The sequence below is a fragment of the Lagopus leucura genome, unplaced genomic scaffold, assembly GCF_019238085.1.
Source record: "Lagopus leucura isolate 7727_CA_CO unplaced genomic scaffold, USGS_WTPT01 Super-Scaffold_100012, whole genome shotgun sequence".
Taxonomy (NCBI): domain Eukaryota; kingdom Metazoa; phylum Chordata; class Aves; order Galliformes; family Phasianidae; genus Lagopus; species Lagopus leucura.
In genome coordinates this window covers 14,157,862-14,185,848 of record NW_024962267.1, presented here as the reverse complement: position 1 = coordinate 14,185,848, position 27,987 = coordinate 14,157,862, and the positions used below count along the sequence as shown (strand labels likewise).

General features: G+C 41.4%; 1 protein-coding gene across 1 annotated transcript in view; it reads left to right on the top strand.

Annotated features, from left to right (window-relative positions):
• Positions 1-261: 261 nt before the first annotated feature.
• The window catches only part of GLS (glutaminase), a 52,012-nt gene continuing 24,286 nt past the window's right edge, over positions 262-27,987 (top strand). Inside the window, exons 1-10 of the mRNA XM_042874401.1 lie at positions 262-596; positions 4,407-4,484; positions 6,634-6,730; positions 7,189-7,310; positions 12,335-12,464; positions 13,510-13,589; positions 15,430-15,593; positions 19,694-19,752; positions 27,384-27,416; positions 27,699-27,757. Of these exons, the coding sequence (XP_042730335.1) occupies positions 262-596; positions 4,407-4,484; positions 6,634-6,730; positions 7,189-7,310; positions 12,335-12,464; positions 13,510-13,589; positions 15,430-15,593; positions 19,694-19,752; positions 27,384-27,416; positions 27,699-27,757 (1,157 nt within the window). The remainder of the gene's footprint in view (positions 597-4,406; positions 4,485-6,633; positions 6,731-7,188; positions 7,311-12,334; positions 12,465-13,509; positions 13,590-15,429; positions 15,594-19,693; positions 19,753-27,383; positions 27,417-27,698; positions 27,758-27,987) is intronic.

The window sequence follows — 27,987 nt, the reverse complement described above, 5'->3', positions numbered from 1 at the left end:
CTGGTCCCGGCCCCGCCACGCGCAGCGGGCCCGCCGCTCCCCCTCGGCGCGAGGGCGGCACCGCCCCGCGTCCCCGCCCGCCTCCCTCCGCGCCCCGAGGGCGGCTCGTCCTGCGCCGGGAGCGGCGTCCCGCCCAGCCAACCGTCGCGCCGCCTGCCTGACAGTTAGGCCGCGGCGGCCAATCGGCGGACGAGGGGGCGGGCGCAGCGGGACGCGAGCGGCGCGGCGGGCCGGCGTCTGGGCAGTCGGCGGAGGCGCAGCATGATGCGGCTGTGGCGTGCGGCGCTGCTGCGGGAGCTGCGGCTGCTCGGCCAGCCGGGGGCGGCCGGCGGCGGGCCCGCACCCGGGCCCGGGCCAGGCTCTCGCTCCCGGCGCCTTCTGCCGCAGCTTGCCGCCCTGAGCGCCGGCCCCGCCGCCCGCCGCGGTCCGGGCCCGGCGCGGGGTCTGTGCACTCGCTCCGAGGGCGCCCTGGAGGAGCCGGGGAAGGGGGCCCAGCAGCCGGCGGCCCCTGGCGAGCCCCCCGCCGACGGCGGCCGCAACAACAACCACGGCGGCGGCGGCAAGGAGCTGGCCGGAGGCGGCGGCGGGGGGGAGAAGTGAGTGCGGGCGGGGCGGCGGCGACGGCGCCATGTGAGCGTCCGCGGCCTCCTCACACGCGGGCGGAGCGGGAGGGGCGGGTGGCGCCCGGCAGGTGCGGGGCTGCCGGCGGGGCTCGGCACGGTGCGGGCGGGTCGGGGGGGGATCGCCCCGCGGGCCGGGGGAGCGGGTGCAGGGCGGGCCGAGGGTGCCGCCGCGGGACGGCTGGCGGGAGCCGTGCCGTGGGGTTGTATTGGTCGATCGATCGATTGATTTTTCTCGCAAGAATTGGTGTCTGTGTCACCTCGCGTTGATGACGGATGACGTCCATCCGCGGGCGCGGAGGTGGCGGGGCGCACAGTGCCGCGTGCCTCCAGCTGAGCCCGGAGCGGGGCCCTCGGCCACGGCCTGAGGCGGCCCCGGAGCACGCTGTGTGCCGCCGACTCTCTCCAGCGCTCTGCCTTACTGGTTCTTGGTCTTAAGCAGCTCCTGAAGGAGCCTCGTTCGTCCGCCGCTGCCGTCCGCTTTGGTTTCTTGAACGCGAGCTCAGCGCGCTGAACCTTCCCCAGGTTGGACGGATAACTGCAGGCCTCGTGGAGATGCGTTCCCTTCGGCCGTGCTTGGAACGTGCCCCTCTTCTGTCTCCTAGGTGGCCCGTGAGTCTTCTCACTGCTACCTCCGGGGTGGCCTAATTAAAACCTAATGCCGGGCTCCTTTCCCCGGCTTTGCCACGCCTCTTATCTAGATGAAGAGAAGCCAAAGAGGAAGCGAGACTAGAAAAGAGTGCTTCGCTTTAACGCACAGCCATGCCTTCATCAGCCTCATGTTAAGAGGAAGTCAGAAGAGATTCCACGAGGTCAGGCAGGAACTGCAGCTTGTGGCTTGTGTGTAGCTGTCCTTCGGACAGTTTTTGGTGTGAATTTGTTCTCCTGTGGGCAGGGGGAGAAGCTCCCTTGGTCTTTTCTCTCTTATCTCACCAAATGTCTGAGCTGCTGGGCTTGGGCCAGACCTTTTTTGCGTTGAGTTATGGGCTGCTTGTGAAGGCGATGCTTGTTATTTCAGCTAGCAGACTCCTTAATCATGTGTGTGCATCAGATTAGAGAACTATATAGGACATAATGCACATAGGTAAAATATTATAGTTATACTATCTTTCATCATTTAGCCTCCTGTATGAGTTAGCTCTACGTGTAATATTTTGGAACAAACAACATTTCTGGCTGTGCCTCAAGTGGGCATGGCCTGAAGACTTACTTCCACTTTCTATGAGAAACACACCCGTTGCCTTGAAAAACATGCAGGAAAAAAAAGCCCCAGTATGGCAGCTGTGGTGGTTGCAAAGGTGGTTTTTCCAAGAAGTAACATCCTTAAACTGAGCTTTTAGAACAGCTCCTGCTGATCAGCATCAGTTAGGGGAGCCATGAAATTTCTGACACGTGTGGGGAGACTGCATAGTCCCAAACCAGTTAAACAGTTCTCACATTTTTGGCCTTTGACAAAAGTATGTGAAAGTCAGATAGTCATGCTTTGAGCATTCCTGCACAGTGAGCAAAGAACAATTGCATGAAACCTATAGCATGTAGCTACAAACAAGAAAAAAACTGGGAACTGTTTCTTTGCAGTTCAGGTTGGGCAGGAATTCCTGGTGGCACATCGGCCACGCTCATTCTAATTCTTCCACTATGGGGTTGCAAACATTTTACTTAAGCATTTGTACGTGGTACCTTACATGTAGAAGTCTTTGCTATGTTAACACAGTGCAGGGTGCCAAAGAGGAGTGTTTGAGCAGGCAGGTTTCTGGTCTGTCAGCTGGCCTGGGTGAGTGCAGGCTGCGCTCTGCTGGCTGCAGTGCAAGGGCTGCTGTGCTGAGCCGGTGGGTGGAGGGGGTCCCTCTGGAGGGCAGCAATCCCATCGCTCTGTGGGCTCACCTGGGGCTTGTTAAAATTTGGGAAGAAGAAATATCTGAGGTTAAGCTGAGAAAGCAGCCATTGACTGGTAATTCTGATGACTGAAGGTTGTGGATTAGAAGGTAATCATTGCTTCATGCTTAAGTGTTTAAAATGCAGTATCCAAGCGCAGTCGTAAACGATCTTGTGTAACATGAGATAGTGTCTACTTCTGCTTTCATTCTAACTGTGTTTTCCTTTTTGCATTTTATGCTGGACAGTAATAGGATCACATGTAGTTCACCTTAGTATAAGCTACTTCTGAGTTGTGTGGACATGTAGTAAGGTGATGGGGAGGAGCAAGACAGCGAATTTTGAAGCGTAGCTGACTTACAATATTGCTGGTACAAGCATATAGAATCCAGCAAAGCAAAACAGAAGAGTTGCTAGCATTGTAATGTTTTTGTCTTAGAATCATAAGAGAGCACTACTGCTGCTTTTCAAGGCCAGGGGTGAATTCTGGAGATAACTTTATGAATTTGTTTTGCTTTCATACTCGGGCTGGATTCCAGTGGAATCACTGGACATTAATCAGGCAGCTCTTCATCTCGCTGTGCTCAGCTATGCAGGTGCATCAAACTGTTGGGAGTTTTCATTCTACCCATACTTCTCAGAGTAAGATTTTGAAGCAACAGTTCACTAGGAACACTTTGATATCTGACGGCCACGTCTTTGGCCTGAAGGTTATGAATGTATGGCGTTCTCTGGGTCTTCTGAGCTCTCAAGTGAACGGTTCCCCACTGCTGCTGGTGGGCTCCGTGTCCAACTGAACAGCAGCCACTACTCAATGTGGCAGCTTCTGCAGGCTTCATACTGAGCTACAGATGGCAGCCCTGGCAGCTTTCACTTGTGTCTTCTGGTTAGTAACATGTGATCCATGAGTAGCCTTAATATGACTTCATATCATGTTTTGTTCTTCACATCCCATTTTGCATTTGTTGGCTATGCCTGAAGGTAGGAATGTTTCTCTAGGAGAAGGCTTGTTTATTTTGTTGGCTTTTTTTTTTTTTTTAGTTTTCTTTTTAGTTTCTTTTTTGCTCTCCCTGTGTGAAATGAGTTGGTAACCACTGTCTAGCTGTTTGAAGGCACTGTCTGACATGAGAAGTCAGCCACATATTTGATACGTAACCTCTTGGTTAGAATCATAGTTGAACTTCTTATTAGAAGAAAATCCTCCAGGGAGTCTGGAATAAGCACTGTACTGATGCAGAAGGGAAAACTGGGGGAGGAGTAGGGACTGCGAAGGCCTTGTTTTTGTCTTGATACATAAGGAACAGTGTGGAGCAAACTGTTGCATTGTGTCTAGCTCACAGGTTGCAGTACTGCCAAAGAAGGCTAATTGTACCTCTGGTTTGGGTTATTTCCTTTTTTTGTTTTGTTTTGTTTTAATTTATCAAGCCATTATTGACATAATGGAATAAAGTGGAATTTCCACTGTAGTCAGGCTGTTCCCTGGGTGTGAAAAACGTGGCTCTTTCCAACCTGCGCTGAATAACTCTATCTTGCTAAGTGTGCTCACTGCCAAAATACCGCTTTTAGGTAAAGCAAACATGGGTTACTGACATCAATGACCTGACAAACTGCAGAGCAAGCCTTTCCACCTCTGTTTAACCGATAAACTTTATCAAAGGATAGACTGCTTGACACAGAGCAATTTTCTGTAAATACATCAAGTGCCGTCCTCTTTGCTTTGGCAGTCGGCGCAGAGCCGTTGTTAAATTGAGCTGACTGACCCAATATTGAACAGCAGCAGATGTGAAAGATATGGAAACTATTTCACTTTGTGCTGTGAAAGCTCCATCTCTCTTCAACAGATGGAAAAAAGCAGATAAAAATCTTGGTTACACGTCTAAAGCTTTTGTCTATTTTTCTGCAATCTTCCAGACAGGAGTTACATCTTCGGAGTAATCCTGAGTCCAAAGGGAACAGGGGGGTTTCCTCTCCCAGAGCTCCGGGACGCCGGTAACAAGTCTTGTTGCATAGATGTTGTGCAAAACATCAAGTTGTTCTCAGCACTGAGCTGAGTTAAATGCTCCATGTGTGTGGGTGAACCTCAGGGCCATAGTGTGGCTCTGTAACACTGCATGGCTCTAAAACGAGTAGATAGCTGCTGAGCTGCAATGCTGCTGCAGGAGGAGAGTTTGATCTGCATGTGGGTTGGTTTGGTTTTGCCAGCTGGGTCTGGGCATCCCGCTCTTAAAAGATGAGCAGTGCGGTGTGCTGCGTGGAAGACGTGAATTTTCTGGAGGAAAAAGGGCGTTTGCTTGAGGTAGCTGTTAGTGCCCGCCTCGGTTGAGTTGCCAAGCTGTCTGTGCGTTAGTCAGCCAGCTCTGCTTTTAAAAAAAATCCAGGCTGGAACACAACGAGGGTTCTGTGGGCTTACAAAGCTGTCTTCTGTTCGGAGTATGGAAGTACGGCGTATTGCATTGGAAAATGAGAAGTGAGGTTTTTACTGCTGGTTCTAAGTGCTAGTTTGCAGGAAGGGGGGGAGGCGAGCGCAGCCGAAGGGTTGCTGTACGTTTAAGAGGTATATGGAGATAATCAGGTTTTTATTAAAAATAATGAATCATGAGTGTGACCTGTTGTTGAACTACAGCAAGCGAGTGCTGGGAGCAGAGGGAGGCGTAGCACCCATCTGCAGGGCTTCATCGGCCACCCGCGTTCTGCACTCCACTGCAGGGCTGCTTTCTGCAGCTCCCAGCCCTGCAGGCAGCCTTGCTGTGCTGTGAGGGGCTGTTGATCCCAGGAAGGCTCTTCTGAGCAGGAGTTCCACTTGTTTCTCGTGTGCATGTGCGTACTGCTATGGAAATAGAGAAAATGCCTTGGGACAGTCTGCTGTTAGGTAGTAAGTCTCAAGCAACAACTTGCATGTATTATACCATAGTGACAATGTATTCTCAATGTTAACAGATGATAGGATTGAGTTTTAAAATTAGTGGCTAACCTAAGGTGAGGCTGCATCCCCTGCATTTCCCTTATGTTTACTGGGGAACTTGTTTTTTGTTTTTTAACTTGTGAAGCATCAACACATTACACTGGCTGTGTCGAAACTGACGTCAACACTTGAGGGTATTAAAAGGAAAGATGTGAAGCCCTTGGCTGCCGTTGCCTGTAGCCCTTTGGGAGCACACGGTTCCTAGAGCAGCCTTCCAGCTGCATGTTACAGAGCAGGGCTCATGGGAAGCCAAGGGATTGACTCAGCCTTGTGCTGTGACCTGCTGCAGGGGTACTATGGGGTGTCACAGAAAGGAGAAGCTGAGAGCAGGAGGCAGCTCTGTGTTACAACATGCTGTTCTGGGTGGAATCTGATAGCTTTCCTTCGTGTCTCACTTAAAATGGAGAGCTAAGTTAGGAACCAGTAGAGATGTACAAGAAGTGCATCTGGTAGTTAACACGAGGGAGAATAGGAGGGCCGCTGTATGGTACTGATAAACATACTGGCTGTTTGAAGATTTATCTGTACTGCATGGAACTTACACTGTCTGCGTTGCTGCTTCTGGTGCCTGAGATAGTTCCTGTTAGTGGATTATGCTGCAGATGGCTTCACTTGCTTTCACTGCAACTGATGTGGCCTACATAAGCTTCCAGAAGGACAGGGCACTCCTGGGAGTTCCTAAAAATAGGACTGTTTTGAAGAAAATAATACGTGCCCATCACCTCTTGCCTTCTCTTGTCTGTGAAATTCTTGCATCAGTCTGCTCTTTGAGCTGAGTTACAAGGCATGCAGGTCTTGGAGTCTAAGGCATTTTTTATCCTCTATGCACGTAGCACTTCTGTCCTCTGTGGGATCAAGCAGAGTGAAATGCAATGAATCTGCTCCAAAACATTTCCAAATCCGATCTTAGAAAGACATTTGTCAGTAAAAAGGTGTGTGTTAAGAATGTTTCTAAAAGCATCATATGTATGCCTCTAGTGTTACAGTTTTTCCTACCTTAAGCTGAATTAAACCCTGATCATTGATACAAAAAAAAAAAAACAAAAAACAAAAAACATTGAAATGAATACTAGTAGTTACGTTGGTAGTTAAAATGTGTTTCCTTGTGAAAAATGCAAATGTATGAACAAAAATACTCTCTGATCTGTGCCTGTGTGTGTTGTTTTTTGTTTTTAGTAAAGTGAAGCAAGGTCTCCTTCCTAGCTTGGAAGATCTGCTCTTCTACACTATTGCAGAAGGACAAGAGAAAATACCAGTGCATAAATTCATAACTGTAAGTTTACTGTTCCTGGGCGCTGTATGAGAGCTACCTGCTACAAGGTGTTTTTTTTTTTTTTATGTTCTGGATGCAAGAATATAAATGAAGGAATCCATGTTACAAATGGGTTGCTGCAACGAGGAATGTGACTTTTCCCCTTCCTCAACGCTGTGTGTGTAATTGAATGAGAATTCTTGTGCTGTTAACTCATTTATTTGCTGTGCAAGAGAATATGCTTCAAAGCTTCTGTGTCTGTGGCCCAGCTCAGTGGTGTTTGCACTTAGACAAAATGCAGTTGGACCACTGTGGATTTTGATCCAAACCATAGCAGCCCTATAGCATATATCTTGAGTATTTTGATGCTGAGGGTGCCGTGGCAGATAGTTTTTTACGTTAATAAATGAGACTGAACAGCAGACATCTTTGCAATAGCATACATTTTCATTTTAGTAATTACTGACTTATTGTGGTAGGCACTCAAATCTACAGGATTACGCACGTCGGATCCCAGGTTAAAAGAGTGCATGGATATGTTAAGACTGACCCTTCAAACAACTTCTGATGGTGTGATGCTGGACAAAGACCTCTTCAAAAAGTAAGCTTTGTTGTCAGTGTTACTGTACAACTCTGAATGAATGTTCTGTGTGTGTTACTGACATCTGTCTTGGGGAGACCGGCGGTACATAGTGGTGTAGTAGGAAAGGGTCCAAGCACACACTCCTACTGTTAGTATTTTTGTAAAAACTTCTGTGGCTTCATGCAGCAGGCAGATGTTGTAATACTCATCAGTGCTTAATGTATCAGCATTACCTGCATGTGCACCTGACCGCATCCTGCAGCTCTTACTCGCATATCAAGTAAATGGATGCCATGTGGGTTATTTTCAATAAGTGCATAAGTCTTCTTTCTTTCTGCTTTTAATCTGAAGTCCAGGGAGCTGCTTCTGTGTAGTTCAGAGTATTTTGGTACTGAGATCAGAGCACGTACATAGGTAATTCTAAATGAGTATATGAAAAATAGCAAAGCTGAACTACTGCTATGCAGAGATCAGAACCGTAGACACTGCTTTGATTTGATTTGGAAAAGATTTATGTGCCTTATTTTAGTGATAGTTTAAGAGAAGTCTGTGTGTTTAGCTGAACAATATAAGCACTGTTCAGCTTGTCTTCTGTTCCTTCCAGGCACACTCCTTCACTCAACTATTAATGGCTTTTGAGTGCCAAAAGATTATAACTAGGTGCTCTTAAATCTTGAAGAGAAGTTTGTAGTCTATTTGTGAGTCCATTTGTCTTCTATTTGCAGGGTAAATGATGCTGTATCTGAAAGTTCCTTCTTTCATTAAGAGCTTCTTTCAAGATGATATATTTCTGTTCTGTACAAGCTTTTTTTGTTGTTAATGGTGTACTGGGCTCCTTCTTCCAGTAGTTTGGTGTGTGTATGTATATGTATCAATACAAATATGTGGGTATACACACACACAGATAATTGAGAAGAACTAGTGCTTCTCATACACACATGCATCGAGGAGAAACTATGGGGAGTGCTGATAGCATAAACTTGACTAAATCAATTAAGCCCAGTCCAAATTAACTGCACTATCTATCGTTGTAACAAAAGATTTAACACCTTCTTACTGGTTTTACCAGATTGGAATTTGACTTAAATTGCCTTATTTTGAAGTCTTCTGGCTTTTTGGTGTTATTCATCTTAGACAAAAAAATTGGAGGAAATTTCCATGTTACAGTTAGAACAGTTCCAGTTTTTTGTCTTCTGTCTCCAGAGGTTCTGGAAACGAAGACTGGGTACCCCAGTTCCAGCCAGAAGGCTTGTTAATTTTCTTGAAGCAGGTGTTGCATTAATGTAACATAACAGTCTTTCTATGTTGCTTGATACACTGGTGAGAAAAGTCTGCATGCTGAAAATGATGCAGCATTCCAGTTAGCTGATGGTTTGCTTTATGTTTTTTGGTACTCTTAAAACTATGGTACTACTTAAAGTGTATAGATGAAACTTTAGCTGCTGAAAAAATTAGCTAGTGATACGTTGGTCAGTGTGTATGGCAAAAAGGGGAAAGTCATAATGGAGTTGTTTTGGAAAGGGTGCCAACTTGAGTGAGAAGGTAGCTATTGAGTAACTGTTATGAGTTTAAACTTCATTCTTTTCCCTATTAACTGGCTTTTTAGACGTACTCTTTGTCACAAGGTACTTCGTGTCCTGTTCTGTTGACCTGGAATAGTGGTCTTGCTGGCCAAATCTCCTCTGATCTGCTGGTGGGAAGCAGCAATCTGGGTCTGTTCTGTTCTAAGCATCTGTTACTGGATCTCGAACAGGCTTATCTTTTCCTGTGGAACAGCTGTGCTGCTCTCTAAATCTGGGCAGCAAATCCTGGGGAAAACTTTATTATCAGACATACTTAACCCAGGTATTAATAGATGCTTTCTTCCTATTTGTTTGAGGAAATAAAAAGCTATTGATAGAAACTGTAGAGGACTTTTGCTATATTACTATAAATACCTCTTTTTTTTTTTTTTTTCTTCTGAAGTTGCACTTATTTGTTTCTAAAATGTCTAAATATATTGTACACTTCACAGACATTATCTTCCTAGTTGGAACTGGAGCTTCACATAGTGTTTATACTGCACTTTTTGAATCGAAAAGATTTGCCAAGATCCCATTCTGCTGTACAGCTAGCCTAGCGATTCCTCTAAATCCATGAGTTCGGAGTATCTCGTTTTAGCAGGTATCTACTTTGCTTAGGAAAGCAATAATCAGCACTGGGAGCCAGAATTTTAAAGAGAAGGGTTAAACACAACAAGCTTCTTGACAAAAGAAATAAAATGAACGTAATTTCATGCTACGGGCCTATATATATTTTTTAAGAGAAGTTAAAACTCGAGCCATGGCTTCCAAATGATGCAGATCGTAGGACTTGAATGCCAGTCTTCTGTTAGAGCACTGTGGAGAAGACAGGGAGCTGAAGGGCACTGGGTTGAGGTGAGATGTGTTGTAAGCTTGACAGTTTCACCCTTTGTAGGGATGAAGTAGGCAAGTCAGTTACAAACCTGTTTTGGAGAACAGATGTGATGATTTCTTACTTGTCACTAAAATATTCACGAGAGAGAGTCATCTGTGAATTTCTATTCTCTTTGCTCATCCATCTTTCTGATGGGAGTTGATTGAACTTAATCCCTGATTTACCCTTGAGTGAAAGTGGCTTGTTAAAGTGCAATGCTAGTGCGTTCCTCTGAATTGCACATCCCTGATAAAGCACATGCAGATGCATCACGTGACAATAATAGACAAAATTGCAGATTATTCAGAGTCCTTGCTAACCATACTTGTGTTTTTTCTAGCTAGCTTTATTTTGACCTCTTGCTCATGTGAACAGCAATGTGGTAGTATTGCAACCCAACTGCATTGTTAGGCTGATATTAAAAAGTTTGGGAAAACAGAGATTTGAGATGGGAAGGTAGCACTGCTACCCTAAACACTATTCATACATGCAGTATGTAATAAAGTCTACTTTGTTCTTGAAGTTTTCATGCTGCTCCATTACTTCTGAGCCATTCTTCTCTGAAGGGTAACATGGAACATAAACCATCTACAGGCTCCACTGGGGAGATGTCAGCTGTGGAATATTAGAGGCTGGCAAGATGAATGTCCCCTATTGATTGAAAGTATCAGTGCTGCATAACTGCAGCTCACTGAGACCTATGCTGTTTTGTCCATGCAGTAGTCATTTGCAGTACTTGGCTAGATGAACCGAACCCCTGTGTTTAGTGCCTCAATTCATACAATTTGCCTGGATTAAGGAGATGCTGATCTTGGCAGTTACAGAAATGCAGTGCAGTCCTTAACCAGCATGGCCATTTCTGCAGTCAGTGTCTAGTTTAAAGCAATTGAATTATTTAAGTGAGACTTGATGTAAATTGGAGAGTATAAAAATGCCCTTTCTGCAATGTTATGTGATATGAGAGGAGTGTTTCAGCGCATGCTGCCTTCCTACTGTCATGTTGCTCACGCTCTGATTTCTTGGCCTGTTTTAATAGATTTAGATTAACTTCATATTTTTTTTTTCCTAATTAGAGTATTTGATGGTGTCTGTGTGATGCAGATGATGTGCTGAAATGCATCTGAAAGTTAAACCTGATGTGTGTGTATATTTTTCCTTCTGCACACGTGGCTGCCATAATTGCTCTTAATTACTTTTGAGAAAGGGTTGAACCACCTGCAGGAAGACTGCTGGGAACAAAAATGGGCAGGGTTTTGGCAGGCTGTGTGAAAAGGGAGGGGACGAGCATGACAAATCACAACAAACCCAGCTGAAACTGCTGTTTCAATGTAGGTTAACAGTTTATTACAGGCGGAGCAATTCTCAGATTGCCCACTTGTATACAAGAAACTTCTCTGCTGTTTCTCTTCCTCTGTTGGAGGGAAGGGCAGACCAGCATTTGGGATGGTTGTCAGTTGAATTTGCAATAAGGCATTTAAAGTACAATGGAGTTCAGAGTGAAAGTGAAGCTTCTAAAAAGGGAAGGGCGTCCAAAGGGAGGATATTCTATCTGCCCAGTCATCTGCATGCAACTTTATTCTGACCTGGTGTTGACTTCTAACCATAGGATTACTGAAGTAGTGTTCTAAGTGATGTAATCTTTAATTGTTATGAGTTACTCCTAATTGGAAGAATGAAGTTCTCCTTCCTAGTAGAGCCCTGTATGTTCTTGAGTTCTCATCTGTCTGAAATAACAGCCTGCTTCTGCTTTTATGAACACTGCCAGAAAGTGCAGTAGGAACGTTACCAGATGTGTTAATTTGGTGTTAAGCCTGCCTTTCTCTTTCTTGCACTAGGATGGGGCTGTTAATCCCCTTTATCGGCTGTGCTTTAACGGTGTGATAACAGCTCCCAGTTCTCATCCTCTGCTGCCATTCACCCCACCCACAGATACAGCACTTAGCACAGCTCGTCTCACCTTGTGTTCCCAACCTCCACTTCTGCTGTTCCTCCAGTATCAAGTCCTTTCCGTTTTACCCTGTTGGTTGTAAATGTCCCCGATGGGCTGATGTTTGGAGAGCATGGGCGATGAGGTGATTGTGTTCTAGGTTAAAAGAAATCAAAAATGGTGGTAGTCTGAAGTGAGAGGCTTTGAGTCCTTTTCAGTGTTAATTTTGTGTTTGTTTTAGATGTTAGCAAGGACTTAATCAGTTCTTCTGTTCTAACAGCCCACGTGTTTTTCAGCTCAGTTCAGTTTGGTGTGTTGGCAGCTTCCTTGCTCATTAGCACTCCTTTGAAGGAGAAGTAAGGCAACTCTCACTTGTGTTGGTCTGAACGACTGGGTGGCTTAGGCCCTACTTGAAGGGAAATTGATGGTACTTTGCTGTACAACCCCACAGTTGAAATAGGAGTTTGAACTAGAATGGCATAGAAGTGAATGTATTAAAACAATTATAAATAACTTTTTAAAATAGGGATGAAGAATTCCTTCTAATGAAGACCTATTATTTTAGGCACAAAAAAAAGCTTAAAGGGACTGGCAGTCCTTAAGAAGCAATTACACGCTGCTTAAGCAAGTCATCTTGTTGTCCAACTACTAATATTTATTTTCCTTTGACTTATTGCAGGTGTGTACAGAGTAACATTGTATTGCTTACTCAAGCTTTCAGGAGGAAGTTTGTCATCCCGGATTTTATGTCATTTACTTCACACATTGATGAGCTTTATGAAAGTGCTAAAAAACAATCCGGAGGAAAGGTAACGTTGTGTATAAGTTCAACTTGAAGCTTCTCTAGAACTCTTGATATTGACCAAATTTGTTTGTTCCTTTTCAAGTAGGGGGCTTTTCTTCACGTTTTTAGCAGAATGTGAAACTGATAATTTGATGCAAGTAGTTGCAAAAGTTCAATTTGTTTGCAGCTTGTAAACTAAGATAAAAATGCAGCTCCAAACCTCTGACAGTCTTTTAAAGTTGTCGGGCTGAAGACACAAAATTAGTGTTGGTCATTCTTAATTTTACCCAAGTTATAAAGCTACTGTATTACTTGCTACTAGGGCTGTCTGTAACTGTTTTTCTAGCCTACAACCTGTCAGTTGTGTGAAGTAGCACAGCTTTTAAGTGCTAACTGTACTGTGGTTAGTAATTCAAGTTCTTACAAGTCCTTGTTTTCAGTGTTTAATTGAAAACTCCAAACTTTGTTAGAGTTTTGTTATTTGAAAATCCTAAATATGCCATAAAATTGGACACGGGTTGGTCTTAGAACATGCTGAATCATAGAATGGCTTGGGCTGGAAGGGACCTCAAGGATCATCAAGTTCCAACCTCCTGCCACTGTCATGGCCACCAAGCTCTGAATCTGGTACCAGACCAGGCTGCCCAGGGCCCCATCCAACCTGGCCTTGAACACCTCCAGGGATGGGGCATCCACAGCCTTTCTGAGCAGCCTGTTCCAGCACCTCACTATCACTCTGTGAAGAACTTCCCTGTGACATCCAATCTAAACCTTCCCTCCTTCAGCTTAGAATCATTCCCCTTGTCCTATCACTATCTACCCCTCCTGTGTTTATAATCCCCTTTTGCTGAAGTTTGTATTTCCATTGGAAAAAATACTCTGTTTGAGAATGGTCTCATCAGTATAACAACTTATAAGAGTTCTTAGGTTTGCTTTGTGATGATTTGGGATAATACAGTTATACCTCTCGCATCCTCACCACGTGCAGTTATTACCATAGACTTACACTTGCATACAGTTAAATATTTTGGATGATGTAACATCTCTCTTTTGTTTTTTTGTTATGATAGGTTGCTGACTATATTCCACAGCTGGCCAAGTTCAGCCCTGACTTGTGGGGTGTATCACTTTGCACAGTGGATGGGCAGAGGTATATTTTTATCTTGGAAATTTTGCTGTTTCAGGAAGTTGAACTGTTTGATAGATGCAGCGCTTCGTGGTATCTCATGTTTTAATAAAGAAAAAGCATTGTAGGAGTTGTTTAAGAAGTAAAACCTACTTGGACCTTATTCTTCTTTGTTTTAAATTTCTGCTGAAGCAAACTTAATTTTTGTTTTTATAAAGAGTTGCTGAAAGAGTATTTGTAATTACACTGTAGAGGTGGGTTATGTTGCTATTAGGAGCTGGCGACAAATAAATAAAGCTGAGGGTAATGTCAGTGATCACCAGAGGACAAGATAGAGGTGATATTTGTGTAGTATTAATCTTGAAGGCTGAGGATCTTTTGTCTAATAGCATCCATGCTTTGATTTAGACGTTACTTTTTTGCATTTTAATGTTGTTACTTTGTTACTCTACTCTTATTTTTATGGCCACTGTACCTTGCTGGGTGAATATTCTTTACAAAGGAAGTGAATATGTGGAAACTGAACTTCAATCTGATTATTTTTTTTTTTGTTGTTGCTTCAGACTTACCAAACTGTCTCCTGTTAGGGTGTGTATAGCTCTTAATATAGCTACAGTGATTTTTTTTTTTATTGAACAATGACTCAGTGCAGCAGAAAACGGAGCCAAATGTAAAGCAGTATCTCACATCTTCTAGCTGAGAGGTGAGGTAAATTGCTGTGTCAACCTTTGTGACCTGATGACGTCTTTGATGCAGGCATACTAAGCTGAGTATCAGGATTCTTAGGTGTGTAGTTTGTCCCAGCTGAATGGAGCACTCTTGAGGTCATCTGGCTGCCTTATGGTGGCAGTGCACTGGGGGATATTTTAATATCATCTGTTATTATTATTTTTTTTTTTACTGTATATTGCAAGGTCTGTAATCTTCAACAAGTACTGTGCAAGGTTTTTGATGTGCCTCTTAAATGCATTAATCTAAGTGAAACTTCTACCACCATTTTAGCTTCTTGCTTAAATGGCTGAACTGTAATAAAAGTTTCAAAAGTGAAGAATATTCTTCTTAAATATATTGACTTAGCATTTGCATCGTTATGGATATTACAGCATGCACTAATGAGAGTTTTTGCAATACTAGCTTTTGTAATGTTTAATATTGTTTAATGCTAGTTTTCATAATGCCAGAAAGCTTCTGTAAATTTCTTTGGACTTTTCTCAGATTTTCTGCAAAAAAAACCCAAAACAGTTCTGATTTTGTCATCAGACATGTGACAGCTTGGAACCTGTTATTCTCAATGGGCCATATGCTGCTTTTGTGACTCATTCTCTTGAGCCTGGATTAGGTGTTGCAAATAAACTTTCTGGAAGATGTTATTTCATGACTTCAGTAAAATACCTACAGCACTATCAGAGAGAATAGAACTACTGATAGTTCCAAAACAGAATTGGCTCTCATTTTTGCTTCCATATCCATCACTATGTGTAAGGGGCTACATCCAGGTTGACTGTACTCAGCTGAATAAATCTGGTACTAGACTTCTGGTGCAAACCCATTTCTTAATTAGCTTTCAGTTTATTGTATCTGTAATAATGACCAGTTTTGTCTTGTTTATTGTATGGAGGTGATTGTTAAAAACATAAAGCCTCTTTGTTCTGTTGTTTAAAATCATAAAATGATTTGGACTGGGAGGGACCTTTTAGAGTTCCAACCTTTCTGCTACAGACAGGGCACTCCCCTGGTGTATAAATGTAGTTTAAATAACTTTATTTTTCCTGTGACTAATCCCAGTATGCTGAGAACTGAATGAAGCACTTAATACAGCTGGAGAACGGGAGAATTTAAGCATCTTCATCTGTGTTTTTTGCAGGCATTCTATTGGAGATACCAAAGTTCCTTTTTGTCTTCAGTCCTGTGTAAAGCCTTTGAAATATGCTATTGCTGTCAATGATCTTGGCACAGAGTATGTGCACAGATATGTTGGTAAAGAGCCCAGTGGATTAAGATTCAACAAATTGTTCCTGAATGAAGATGGTAAGAGTTACTTAATATTTAATAACGCATTTACAGAACAAGCTACCCTTTTTTTCCCCAGTATTTTTATTTCACTCTATCTTCAAAGTCTAACTGTTGTCATACAAATGTAAAAGCAGTCTGTATACCACCTGGCCTCTCAGTGCTGTCAGAAGCAGGTGCTGATGCCAAAGGCTGGAGCTGGTTAGTTTACAAAAGTAAAACAATGTGCCTTCCCATGGATGATTCCAAATTAAATTTGGCTAGTGATTCAAAATGTACTCTTTTTTTTTTTGTTTGTGACAGGAATGTTTTAGCAAGAATGTCTTGCACGGTAGCTAGATTATTTCTTTTTGAATGGCATTGAAAAACAAGCATCAAAAGTGCTATTTTGAATGACATTATGGTAAAAATCTGAAAAAGATGACTCATGTAGCCTTAGAGGAAGTGCTGGATGTTATCTCTGAAACACAGATGCTTCCAGCAGATCTTTCTCTCCCAGTAAAAGAACAATGTTTCTGTTGCCATGGCGATTCAATTAATATTTAATTAATAAGACTGAAATATTTTTGTCAAGGACTGTGTGGAATTTTGTCTCTGTTACAAATATTGATACAGACATTCACAAACTATAATGCATAGTTCTATTTAGACATACAGGGTGATTAGACTATAGTCTTACATTACTATTACTTTGAAGAGTGCTTAAGACAATCTTGTAATGGGGAATGGGGTTGTTAGAAATTGCACCAGAGTGCATGAAATTAAGAGAGAAGACTAATGCATGTGATGCAAACCTTTATGAACTTTTATTAAGTGTGTTGTTGTATGGGTGGTAGAGCTGACCTGAGAAACGTGTTAGCTGGAGGGCTGGTCACACTCACGTTGGTTCTATATAGTCTTTAAAGCAGACAGTAGAGGTCAGTTACACGGAGAGTTGCATTTCTGCAAGTAAAAGAGGAAGAGGAGAAAAGGGGGTATAGCTTGTATATAAAAACCAAGTCATGTGAAGCTTGGACACGCAGCATGTCTAGCAGCTTTAACGTAACCCTTTGATCAGGTTTGCAAACACACCATGTGTACATTTAGTCCATTGGCTTCCAAATTGTTATAGTCAGTTTTTATGTCTGTAATGAGGATTTTATGAGGTGATCTGCAACTATTTGAGAACTTTTTAGACACGCATCTGAAGTTTTTTGTTTTTTTTTTTTTTAACCTACCTAATATATATAAGTTCTTGTATTTCTTAATTTACTACTACTGGAAAGATTTCAGGTAGTTTTAAATAGTGAAAAAAGCTAACAGAACAAAAAGTGTTGATAAGCATCATTCATATTTCGGGTAAGGTCTGTGCTGTGCAATGTAAATTTGGAATCTGATGCAGCCACGTGAGTATTCAATTTCAAAACTATTTTTAATCAAGGAAACAGTTCACCACGCAGTTCAGATTTCCACATGATCAAAGCAGTTTTCATGCTAATTAAAAGTTGCTACAAGTAGCTTGGGAATTTAGTGTAGTAAAATATGTCTGAAGTACACATCACCAGGAGTATTAACTTCCTATGGTGATTGAGTCAGTTTGCAGTGTACTTCCTGCTGGTGAGTTCACACTGAAGTGTATCTGACAAGACTGTATGTGCAGTCGGTGTCATCTGTTCATATATGTGACCTTTTGATAGTGGTCATTTGAAGTGTTAGTCCAGTGATACAGTTTCTTAGTAGAATGTAGTCCAGTATTTTGGTAGAATCTAGTGCAGTAATAAATGTATTGTGCTCGTGTAGGGGTCTGTCAGGAAGTGGCTTGTGCTGCTGAGGAATTTTGTCATCTAAAGGTGGATTTCTGTAGGTTCTGCATTACACAAGCATGTTCTGATGCCTTTGTCACAAGGAACTAGTCACAGCACACCTGTCCTGTGTGTTAAAATGTTGCTTTTGTGCACGTGTGGCAGCTTCTGCTTCCTGTGCTCAAAGGCTGCAAACCGGAGTCGTGCTGGGAACGCTTAATGCCAGAGGTGGACAAAGTGTCAGAAGAACTGGTGATGGAAAAGCAGTGTAATTTGAGTTTACAAGCTCAAAGGAAAGGTCTGGTTTGCATAAGGCATAACTGTGTGGCACGTTGCTAGAGCAATCTTACTGGTGGTCTGGCAGATTTTGAGTTATAAAGAACACATTTGTTTTTCACTGATTAATAGCGATGTCCAGGGGAGACAATTAAGATGACTAGATAAGTCATGTTTTCTTTTGAGCTTCGATGTATCTGTTCAATTCCTTAAGTTCCCTACATTAAAAGATGTAGTAGACAAGCATCCCTGTCCCACAGTACAGACAGAACTCTGTAGCAGAGCAGTGTGTTTGCTCTTCAGGCTGCTAGGCAGGTTGCTTAGGCAGATTAATGATGCAGTGCTGTGCTTAGTCAGGGCATCCCAGCTGGAATGGAGTGGCTGTTAAAAGTGTTGCTTTTCATTAAGGGTAGGAAGATGAATTTACTGTGAGGTATAATGAGATGGTACGAGGAGACAAGAGACTTGCAGGGACACTGCCTAACAGTGGTTTTTTTTTTCAGTTGAAGTTAATGATTGCCTTTATTTGATTAGTGTGTGGTTAGCCGTCTGTGCCAATTAGCTTTTCAGAGCTTGATACCTCTTTTGAAGATAAACAGATGAGTCTGTTGACCTCTTCACAAACTGTTGTGATTGCATTCTCTGCCTTGGTTCCTTGTGGTCATACAGTGTGCAGTTCCTTACAGGTGGCTTCTCCTGGGAGGTTAATAAGTTGCTGCTGCTATAGGAAAATGACTGTAACTTTTGGTAGGGGCTAGCAAAGCAATGAAGGTCACCAGTCCCACATAATCCATAGCTTGAGGGAATGTGGGTGGGGTGGTAGGTAAACTTGGCTCCTGGGAGGAGGAGGATACTTAGGGAGGGATGTGGGTTTGCAGCACTGGGAGGATTTTGAGACAGCTAGGCAAAGCCATGGGTGACATGGTCTAACCTCAGCAGTGGCCTTGCTCTGAGTGGGAAGCTCCATGAGGTGAGGTCCCTTCTGACCACCAGTATGAGATGCTGTGAGTCATTCATCTTCTGGCAGCTTAAAAAAGGGCACAGAGGTTTTGGTCCCTAAGGAGGCTGAGTTTGGAAAGCTATTGAAATGGTAAAATCTCTCAAGTTTATTTTACTGCACGTATTACATATTAAAAGAGCAAACAGTTGATGTTTTTAAATGTTCCTTTTTTTCCTCCCACAAGTTTGGAGTTAAAGTAGCAACAGAAAAAAGGAAGAATTCAAAACTGTCACAGTATTGTTTTTTAGACAGTGTAACTCTCAAAAAGCAACATCCTGTTTTAAAAGCCAAAATGTTTAGAAGAAAAAAAAGAATGAGAGCTAGGAGATAGATGATGATGAATGAGAACTCCTGTAGACTACTTGAAAAGTAGGCAGCTAATCAGGAAAGTTTTTTTTACTTAAATTTTTGATGGTGGTTCTTCCAATGGGGATGCCAAAGTATTGGTAATATGGAGAAGTTGGGTTATAATAAGGATCTTAAGCCGTGGCAGGTGTAAGTCAATTCTGGAACGTTAAATCTCAGTGAGGATGGGGAAAGAATTAGCTGTATTTCAGAAGAAGGCCATAGAAACCTCTGGTTTCTGAAGACTCAGGATGCTGTGTTTATGTGCAGAAGTGAGGAAATGGAAGAATTGGAGAGGTGTTTTATTTTGTTAAATTATCTCTTGAGCTTTTAAAATCACTGAGACTTGAAGAAAGTTTGTAAGTCCCTTAGGGGTGTTGGTTCTTTTTGTTGATGCTACATTGATCAAATATTGGATCACTGGAGGAGGTTGAGTATTTTAAAGGCAAGGAACCTTGCCAAACCGATGTGTTTACTGGATTGTTAAGTAGCATTGGGCAGTTTGTTATAAGCTGTAAAATACTTAGCTCAAAAAAAAAAAAAAAAAAAAAAGAAAGAAAGAAAAAATTGAGATTACAGTGTTTCTAGTTGAAGTTTGTATTCCATTGTTGTAGTTCCAAATCTTTTATTGATCATTTTTCACTTCAACCTTTGACTGGCTTTGTTTGACAGATGTGTCTTCAGTTATATATGTAATTGAAAACTTTATTTCACAGACAAGCCTCATAACCCTATGGTGAACGCTGGAGCAATTGTGGTCACGTCTTTAATCAAGGTAAAAAAATCATTTATAGTTTCTCTCAGAGAATTTTAATAGAGTGTAGGAAAGTATCCTTGCATGTTTTCATTGTTTGTGCGCAGTATTTGATGGCAGTGTGCTTGTTAGCAGGTAGACAAGCTGGCATGTTTTGGAAATAAAACACTTCCAAGCAAAGGCAGCTTCAAACAGTTTTTAAAAGTAGTTACAGTGCAGATGGAAGACTTTAATGGTAGAGTTTTAAGTTTTGTTTACTACTTTAACTGTATAACACTTCAGATGTTACCGGCATGTCCCCATGAACATACTCTGTAGTACTCGGATATGTTTGCAAATGACTAATGCTTGTGCATCGTAAACTTAGAGTATTTCCTGCTGTGCAGAAGGAAAGGAAGATCCTGGGGATTCTAGAGTGATGCAGTTACATTAATTTTAATATGAAATGTATCTACTATTAACATACTGTGTAATAGAACTAGATTTAACTTATGGTATGTAGTTTCTTTTGGGATGCTTAATGTACTTTCTTAAATGTGCTTGGGAACAGCCGCCTGTATTTGCAGAGTAAACTGTCAGCTGAATAATGATTTCAGTCCATAATCTTGCAACTTTGGAAAAGCAGTATTATATTTTTTGCACTAGAATAGCTGTATCTATTGTAAATGACATGATTTCATGTAATGCTAATGTTTGCCAGATACTTTTTCTGCCTTTTTTTTTTTTTTTTGGTAGGCACTGATACAAAAAAAACTGGTTCTTGGTTCTTTAGAACTCAGGATACCCGCTTAGAGGGCTGAGGATCATGTCAGTGCCCTGGAGATTTGAAGTAGAAAACTTAATGCTGTTACTTCTGAGGTCTAAAAAAGCCTTTGTCTTCCTTATGTTTCATTCTTTGTTAGCTACAGTGTGTTTCTTACCTCCTGTTTCCAAATTGTTGATTTTACAATTTCTTAGATCATGATTTTTTTTTTTTGTTATTTTATATTTAAAGAAGGTGTAAGAACTCCTGCTTAAAGACATTTATCTTTAATAGCTGTAGGTGAAAGAAAATGGCCTTAAATATGACAGGTAAATTTATTCACGTTTAATATTTTTAAAGGTTGACTGAGCATTGAAATTCACTTGAATAACAGTGAATTTTAAAATGACTTAACACACTTGTCAAATGTCAAGATGTTAGACCTACCTAGAACATGCCCTGTTGGTCATAAGGCAAAACACAGGCATGTGCCTCTTGCAGAGGGCACATAGTTCTTGATAAATGGTTTATTTTTAAATAGACAAAGTGGATTTGTTTATTGCATGTAATTGTGGTATTTGTTGAAAGGTTGGGGGGTTGTTTTGCAGGGTGGATTTTTTTTTGTTGTTCTTTTCTGTAATGTTCTTACTAAGAGTATTGCACTGCACTGATGTTTTTGCATGTGGTAACTGCACGTCTAATGGACACATATCACAATTATCACTTCATTATTTGTTTTCGCTGTGATTAAAATGTAGATTTTCATGTACTGTTTTCACAAAGATACCATTTATCATCTGACTAACTAACCAAACTAAACATGGTACTCTGGAAGAAGTTAGAGGGTCAAGAACTTAAATACAGGCTATGTTTTCTTGTGAAATAACTTCTTTACAACCTCTTTCTTAGCAACATTCTTCCTAAACTGTTCAGTGACTTAAGTAACCCCAGTTTGTATTTGACTTAATCTAATTTAGATTTTTCTGGGCAAGGTGGCTTCATTAACCTTTGTTCTGCCCTCAGTTTCCCTGCATTCGTGTTGTTTGATTTCAGGTGCTACTTAAATATGTTGGTGGCTGTGTATGGCTCGTGGAGTCCAAGGTATTGAGAAGGCTGTTAAACAGGACCGAATGTGTCACATGTGACAGGTTGAGGTAGTGATAGCATGTTGATAGTTCAGGAGAGATTGGTGCTGTATTTCAGCATTAAGAATGCTTTTACCTCCTTTGAGAGAGATGTGCTAAATTACCTTTTTCTGATTTATGAAATTATGCATCCATTACGTGGTGCAGGACTCAGCCAGCAGAGATTAGCATGTGTGATTGGTTGTGTCCATTACTGCCCTTAAAATCTGACTCAAATCACTTGTGGATAAGACATGAAGCTCACAGCTATATACCTTTTATTTTTTTGTCAGAGTATGTACTGTGTTAATGTTTTATGGGGGGAAGAAACAGTTCTTGGGGTCACAAGTCCAGCTCTGACTGCACACTTTGGAACAGAGCACAGACCAAAGCGGTCATGCTGGTACTCGATACCTGTAATAGTAAATAATAACAAAAACATACAGACATGCCAAGCTGTGCATTTGTTTGCCTTACTGTATGACCTCCTCTTACCAGCTTACATGATTCTCCTGACATGCTTGGAATGTGTTCAGGTTTTATTGCCTTAACTTGTGGCTCTGCCCTAACGATATTTGCATTGCAAATACAGGCTGTTTCAGCAATTTAAAGCGTGTATTTGGAATGGAAATCTTTTAGCAAAAGGACATACTGTAGTCTTTTATAATGAAGATCATAAAAAGCCCTGAGGGCCTTTGTGCTTGTTTGTAATTGTATGGCCGTTTGTCTTTATTACTAGCTGAGGTTATGTAGTTAGAACAATTCTGAAATAATAGCATTGAAAAAACCAGGAGTGGCAGTTATACCATCTAATGTGGAAAAATGGTGGTAGAATAAAATTCCAGGTCTCCAAGGAAATAGTTGAAGTGAGGATTCAGCTGCTGGCCAAATCTAGTATAGGTGTGGTGCTCCTGAAGCACCCAGCTTTGTGTAAATCACAGTCTTTGTCCCTACCATAGGTGGATGGAAATGCTTTCTTCTCTTGTTGTTCTGAAATGTTACACTTGATTCTCAGAGCGTGCCAGCTGCGGAGAGATCCACGGTTGTGTCAGAAGCATGGCTGCCTGGAGCAGTTGCTTAGGGGTGCCCGTAGGTGAGGTGTGCAGGGGCTGTGGATGCTTGTGGAAGGAGTTGTCAGAGGAACCAGGGATTGGTCTGAAGTCGTTTTTGTCATTATGTGTCAGGGTCCTGTCTGTAGGTGAAAGCTTTTCTAGGTGACCGATGTTTTGGGCTCCAGCCTAGGGCTGCTCCTGCAGGGGCTCTCCCTGGGCAGAGATCAGCTCTGCGCGGTGCCTGTGGGCTGCAAAGGGACAGCCTGCTCCTCTGTGGGTCTCTTGGGTTGCAAGAAGCTGCTGCTGCATGCCTGGAGCACCTCCTGCCCTCCTTCCCCGCTGACCTCGGTGCCTGCAGGGCTGCATCTCTCGTGTCTCGCCTCTTTCCCCTGTCTGCTGCTGCACAGCAGTTTTTCCCTTCCTTACATCTGCTCTGGCAGAGGCTTGACCGGTGTTCCTCGCTGACTTGGCTCTGCCTGGCCGAGGTCCCTGGCTCTGATCTGACACGAGGCAGCTCTTGGGCTCTGCTCAGAATCCATCCCTGGGGCCCCTCTGTTACAAAGCCTTGCGGTGTAAGCCCAGCGTAGGGTGCACAGCAGTACTCATAGTCCTTTCACAAAGTTTGGCGTAGGTGAGGGTGAAAATGCTCATGTTTTCATGACCCTAAAGAGAACATAAATAATAGAATAAAGTGTAGTGAATCCCGTATACTTCAGAGCATTATAAATATGCTGGTAGACTTACAAGTATCTGTGTCTATCAGCATTGTGAAAACCTGCCTAGCTGTTCCCAGGTCTGTTTGTTGTCCTTAAAAAGCCTATACAATTCTTGAGGAGAGGAGAAGAAAGGCACATTTCTTACTGGCTTTATTTAAAATATGTAGTACAAATTTAGCTTTACCTGCTGTCTTCTACCTGTTGTTTGCCCTTCGTGATAGACTGATGTGTAAAAATAACTCCAGACAGCTTTAAAACCTGTGTTGACGTTGTGATCTTCACTCCAAGATACTTGGCTTCGATTTGGGGAAGGTTCCTCTCTTCCTGAATTTTTCACTTTCTTGTAATAACTAATTTTGTGTAGAGCATACATACATGCCATTTTGTGCTTGCTTTTTATTACAACTCGTATGTATTATGTGTTAATTAACATAGAATGTGCAGTAGTCTGTGGCTTCCCGTTTTGGAGTGGTGTTTGAAAGGGCATGTAACACTCAGTGGTTACCTATGAAAGTATTTAATCCTTGAAGGACGCCAGGATGTTTTTACATGTATTTGAAATGGTAGTAGTCTTGTTCTTTGTGGGTTGGATGCTGTCTGTGACAGTGTGCTCTCAAGTATTTCAGAGCTGAAAATGGTACGCTAAGCAGCCAAGATACCAGCTCTCACAGAACATGCTCAGGTTAACAAAAAAGCATGTAAGTAAGGAAAGCTGGAATACAAATATTAAGCTTACCTAAAATGTACAAATGGAAAAATTGTTTTCTTGCTCTCTAACCTAGTGCTAGGAGCTTTTTCCTGGATGTTTGCTACAGAGTATAGTTGTAAGTTATGATGGTTTAAAAAAATTCCTGACGTATTTTTGATAATCATCTTCTACCTTAAGTCTCATAATCCAGACACTTTATTAGCTTGGCTTGGATTCAAAATGAAAATAGTGTTTTAACAAGAGACGCATGGTAAGAGCTTATGTGGTCTAATTTTCAAAGCGTTTAATGTTGATCAATGAGAAGTGGCTAATATTAACTACTTTTCTAATAAATATTGCCAGATTTCTCTAGTTGCAAACTCTGGGAAGTATCCGTGTCTCTACTTTTCTACGTACATGCAGGCTTGCAACTTACTCAGTTGTGCTCAATTGCTTTGTAGTTTTCCAGTAGAAATATGAAGTACCTTGTTTGAACACAGGGAAGATCACTAGAAACCTTAAGACAGTCCAAAAAGGCAAACCCAAAACAAAAAACCTGATGATGGACAGCTGTAGCTTTGCTGTAGTTCTGAGTGTTTGCAGAATTGTATTGAGCTGTCTTTTCCAAGTTGGATTTTTTCTGTCTATCAAACTGCTTCAATCTTAACATTTTTTATTTCATTTTGTATTCATTTAGAAATGTTGTTTTCATATGTATATACACACAAGCATGTGTACAGTCAGTGTGTATATGAACATATGTTCCAGTAAATGCAGTGTTTGTGGATTTAGTGCATGGAATGTTTCCTTCTATGTCCTAGGCAGGTGAATTGCATCTGAACAACAACAACAGCGAAAAAGTTTTGTCTCAGTGCTCCCAGCCTCAGAAAAATAAGAAGCATTTACACAAGAACAGATGGTTTCTTTCTTTGTTTCAGTGACTATGGCAACATTGCTCAGCACGCTGCTAGGATTTAGTCTGCACTTAGATTTTCATCTCAGAACATGCCTTGTGTTTGTGTCTCTTTAGCTTTCAGGAAGGAGGGAGGCACGCACCTGTAAGCTGCTGAAGCAGGGAATTGCTAGCTTGGTTTTATTGTCATCAGGCGTAAGGAAGCAAAGTTTTCTGTTTTGGTTATGTTACGTTAAACTCGTTCTGAGGTCTTGGTCCTATGGATACTTAGGCAAATATCTTAGGTGCCACGAGTGGTGTAACTTCAGTAACAATGCTCTCATTTGATGTAAGGTACCTATGGACGTTTGTGGAGCATCAAGGACTGAAAATGCATCATCTTGATGTAGTGTGCAGAAGGTTTTATTCCTAAAACGTGGAGTAGATGCAACCGCTACAAAGGAACCTTTTTGATGAGTTAATGCAGAAGAAGTTTGCATTGGGTCTTTGCCCACAAACTGTATAGGCTGCTGGAAAAGCCAGGTTTTTGTTGAAGGGCAAGGGATTCTTTTTTCAGCTGGGAAAAAAAAAAAAGTGAATTATGATGTATTTCTATTTTTGCAGAAAGCATGATCCCTTTCTCCCTCTTTCTTTTTTTTAACAAAAGATAATGTTTTGATTTATTATGTCTAACCATACAATTATCAATGCAGCATCCCATAACTAATGCTGACCCACTTTCCCAGAAAAGATGTTCATTGTGCATTTGAAAGGTTTGAAAAGGTTTTTGTGGTTTAAATGTTGTTACATATTTTACAGCATTAGGATCTATGGAATATTTTGACAACTGCAACAGTTCAATGAAGTTGGTAATTTCTTCTTTTAATTATTTTTCATTGAACAGATTTGGAGTTAAATTTTTAAGGCTTGTGTTCTGGTGTATTAAACAGGAACATTTTGATGAAATGTCATTTATATTTTTTTTATTACAAATTAGCAAGAGATTGACTGTAAGAGTAAGGCTAAGCATAAGGTAACCATGGGTGTGTAATTTTGACAAAGCAGTGTGGTGTTACTTTCAGCTAGTGACTGTACGTGTGTGACTGCACATCTTGTAGCTGAGCTGGTGCATGGGCTGCAGAGACTACCTGCAGCACCTTAAACTATAGCCAGAGTGGGAAATGAGGCTGGCTTTATGCATTTTCATTAAGTACAATACTGGTTCATATCTAGTTTCAGTTTTTTCCCCTTTTCCCCCATCCCCATACTGAACACTGTGCAAGTAGTATCTCAAATAGCTTCCTAAGCAGAGTATTTTATCTAAATAAAATATAAATAATCTCAGTATTGAAGATGAGAGCATCTTCCCCAGATGTATTGTTTCCACTTGTGTACGTGATGCCACTGTTTTTTAAACTTCCTAAAAAGCTGCTACTTTAAAAGATTCCTGCTCAGCCCCTCCTGTCCCCCAGCAGACCATGCACTGTTCTTAAATCTCCCAGCCCTGTTTCAATGTCTAGCTGGAGGAATTTGTTACAAGTTGTTTGTCAGAGAGTAAAGAAGTAATACATCCTCTACTGGCAGCTATTAAAATTGAGCTTACTCCTCAAAAAGAGAAAAAAGGCCCAAGTGCAACCTTTCACACCTATATCCCCATGCCCCCTTCCCAAAGGGGCGGAAAAAAACCAGCACAAAAAAACAAATGAAGCGTCCCCTGACCCTATGAATGAATGTTCACTAGCATCCTCATACATTTTAGACTTTTCTTTACGTTGCTAGCAAAATGATGTACTTGATGATGTACTGCAGTATGATGTGAAATTTTATTTTTCTGTTTAATTTTTTAATAGGTAGGACGTTAATCAGCTATTAAATCAGATACATTTGATTAAATGCAGTTATTTTCACAGTAAGGGTAACACTTTATTCTAAGTCTTCAGTCTAAATCTGTAGTATGGGCACTAGCAATGGAAAATATTTTAGCCTATGTAGCCTGCATTTTGCTATGCTCAGCTCTGCTGATAATGTAAGATTACCTGTATTTACTAATCTATATAAAGTTAACGTTTTCATTATAATTATCCTGCCTGCAGTTATTTTTGTATTTCTTGCTTTAACTATTATTGTGTTAAACACGTAAAGTTGAGTAGAGAACACTTAAAATAAAGCATACCTCCTTCAGCTTAAATTCATTCCAACGTGCAGGTGTTGGATAACTCTTAGATGGCTTTTTATTTAAATAATTTTTTGTTTAAGTGATAATTAAAGATTTACTTATCTAACACCTTAGTTTGTTGTTAGTATATGAAATGACTGTAGTACCGTATTCTTAATTAGCCTCGTACCTTAGTTTTATGCAATAAATATCCTAATGTTAAGTGAACTAACTTCTTTCCCATGTTAACATTCTTTGTAAATTATTTTTTCTTTTCTTGCAGCAAGGAGCAAATAATGCAGAAAAATTTGACTACGTAAGTGAATTATGACACTTTGTTTATTCTGACTGAAATGGGTGGTAGCCACTTCAAATTTCTACCTGCAGTTAACATTGCTATTTTAAGTCCTTTCAAACTCTCCTTGATCTGTATTTGGCTGAATAAAACATGTAATGATTTGGGCTGTGTTTGCAAATGTACGATGCAAGAGACAGGCTTAGCGTAAGGCTGGGTTGAGTGTTGAACAGTTGTAATTCTTACATCTGAAAATGTTAGCTTGCCTCTTTTTTTTTTCCCCTTCCTCTCTGTCTTTAACAGGTTATGCAATTCATGAATAAAATGGCTGGTAATGAATATGTTGGATTCAGTAATGCTACGTAAGTATTTTTTATATGCTTAATACCTCAACTGATAGTTGGCATGTTGAATGCACGACAAAGTTTAGTTATTTATGTTGAAAGGCATCATTTAATATTTACAGGAAATAGCTTGGGATTAAAATTAGCAAGAAATAAAGTTGTGCATGTTTCTGTGTTGCTGTGACTGGTCTGATATGGAAGCAATCATTTTCTCCTTGAGAAATTATTCTGTGGTAGTGCTGTGGTGC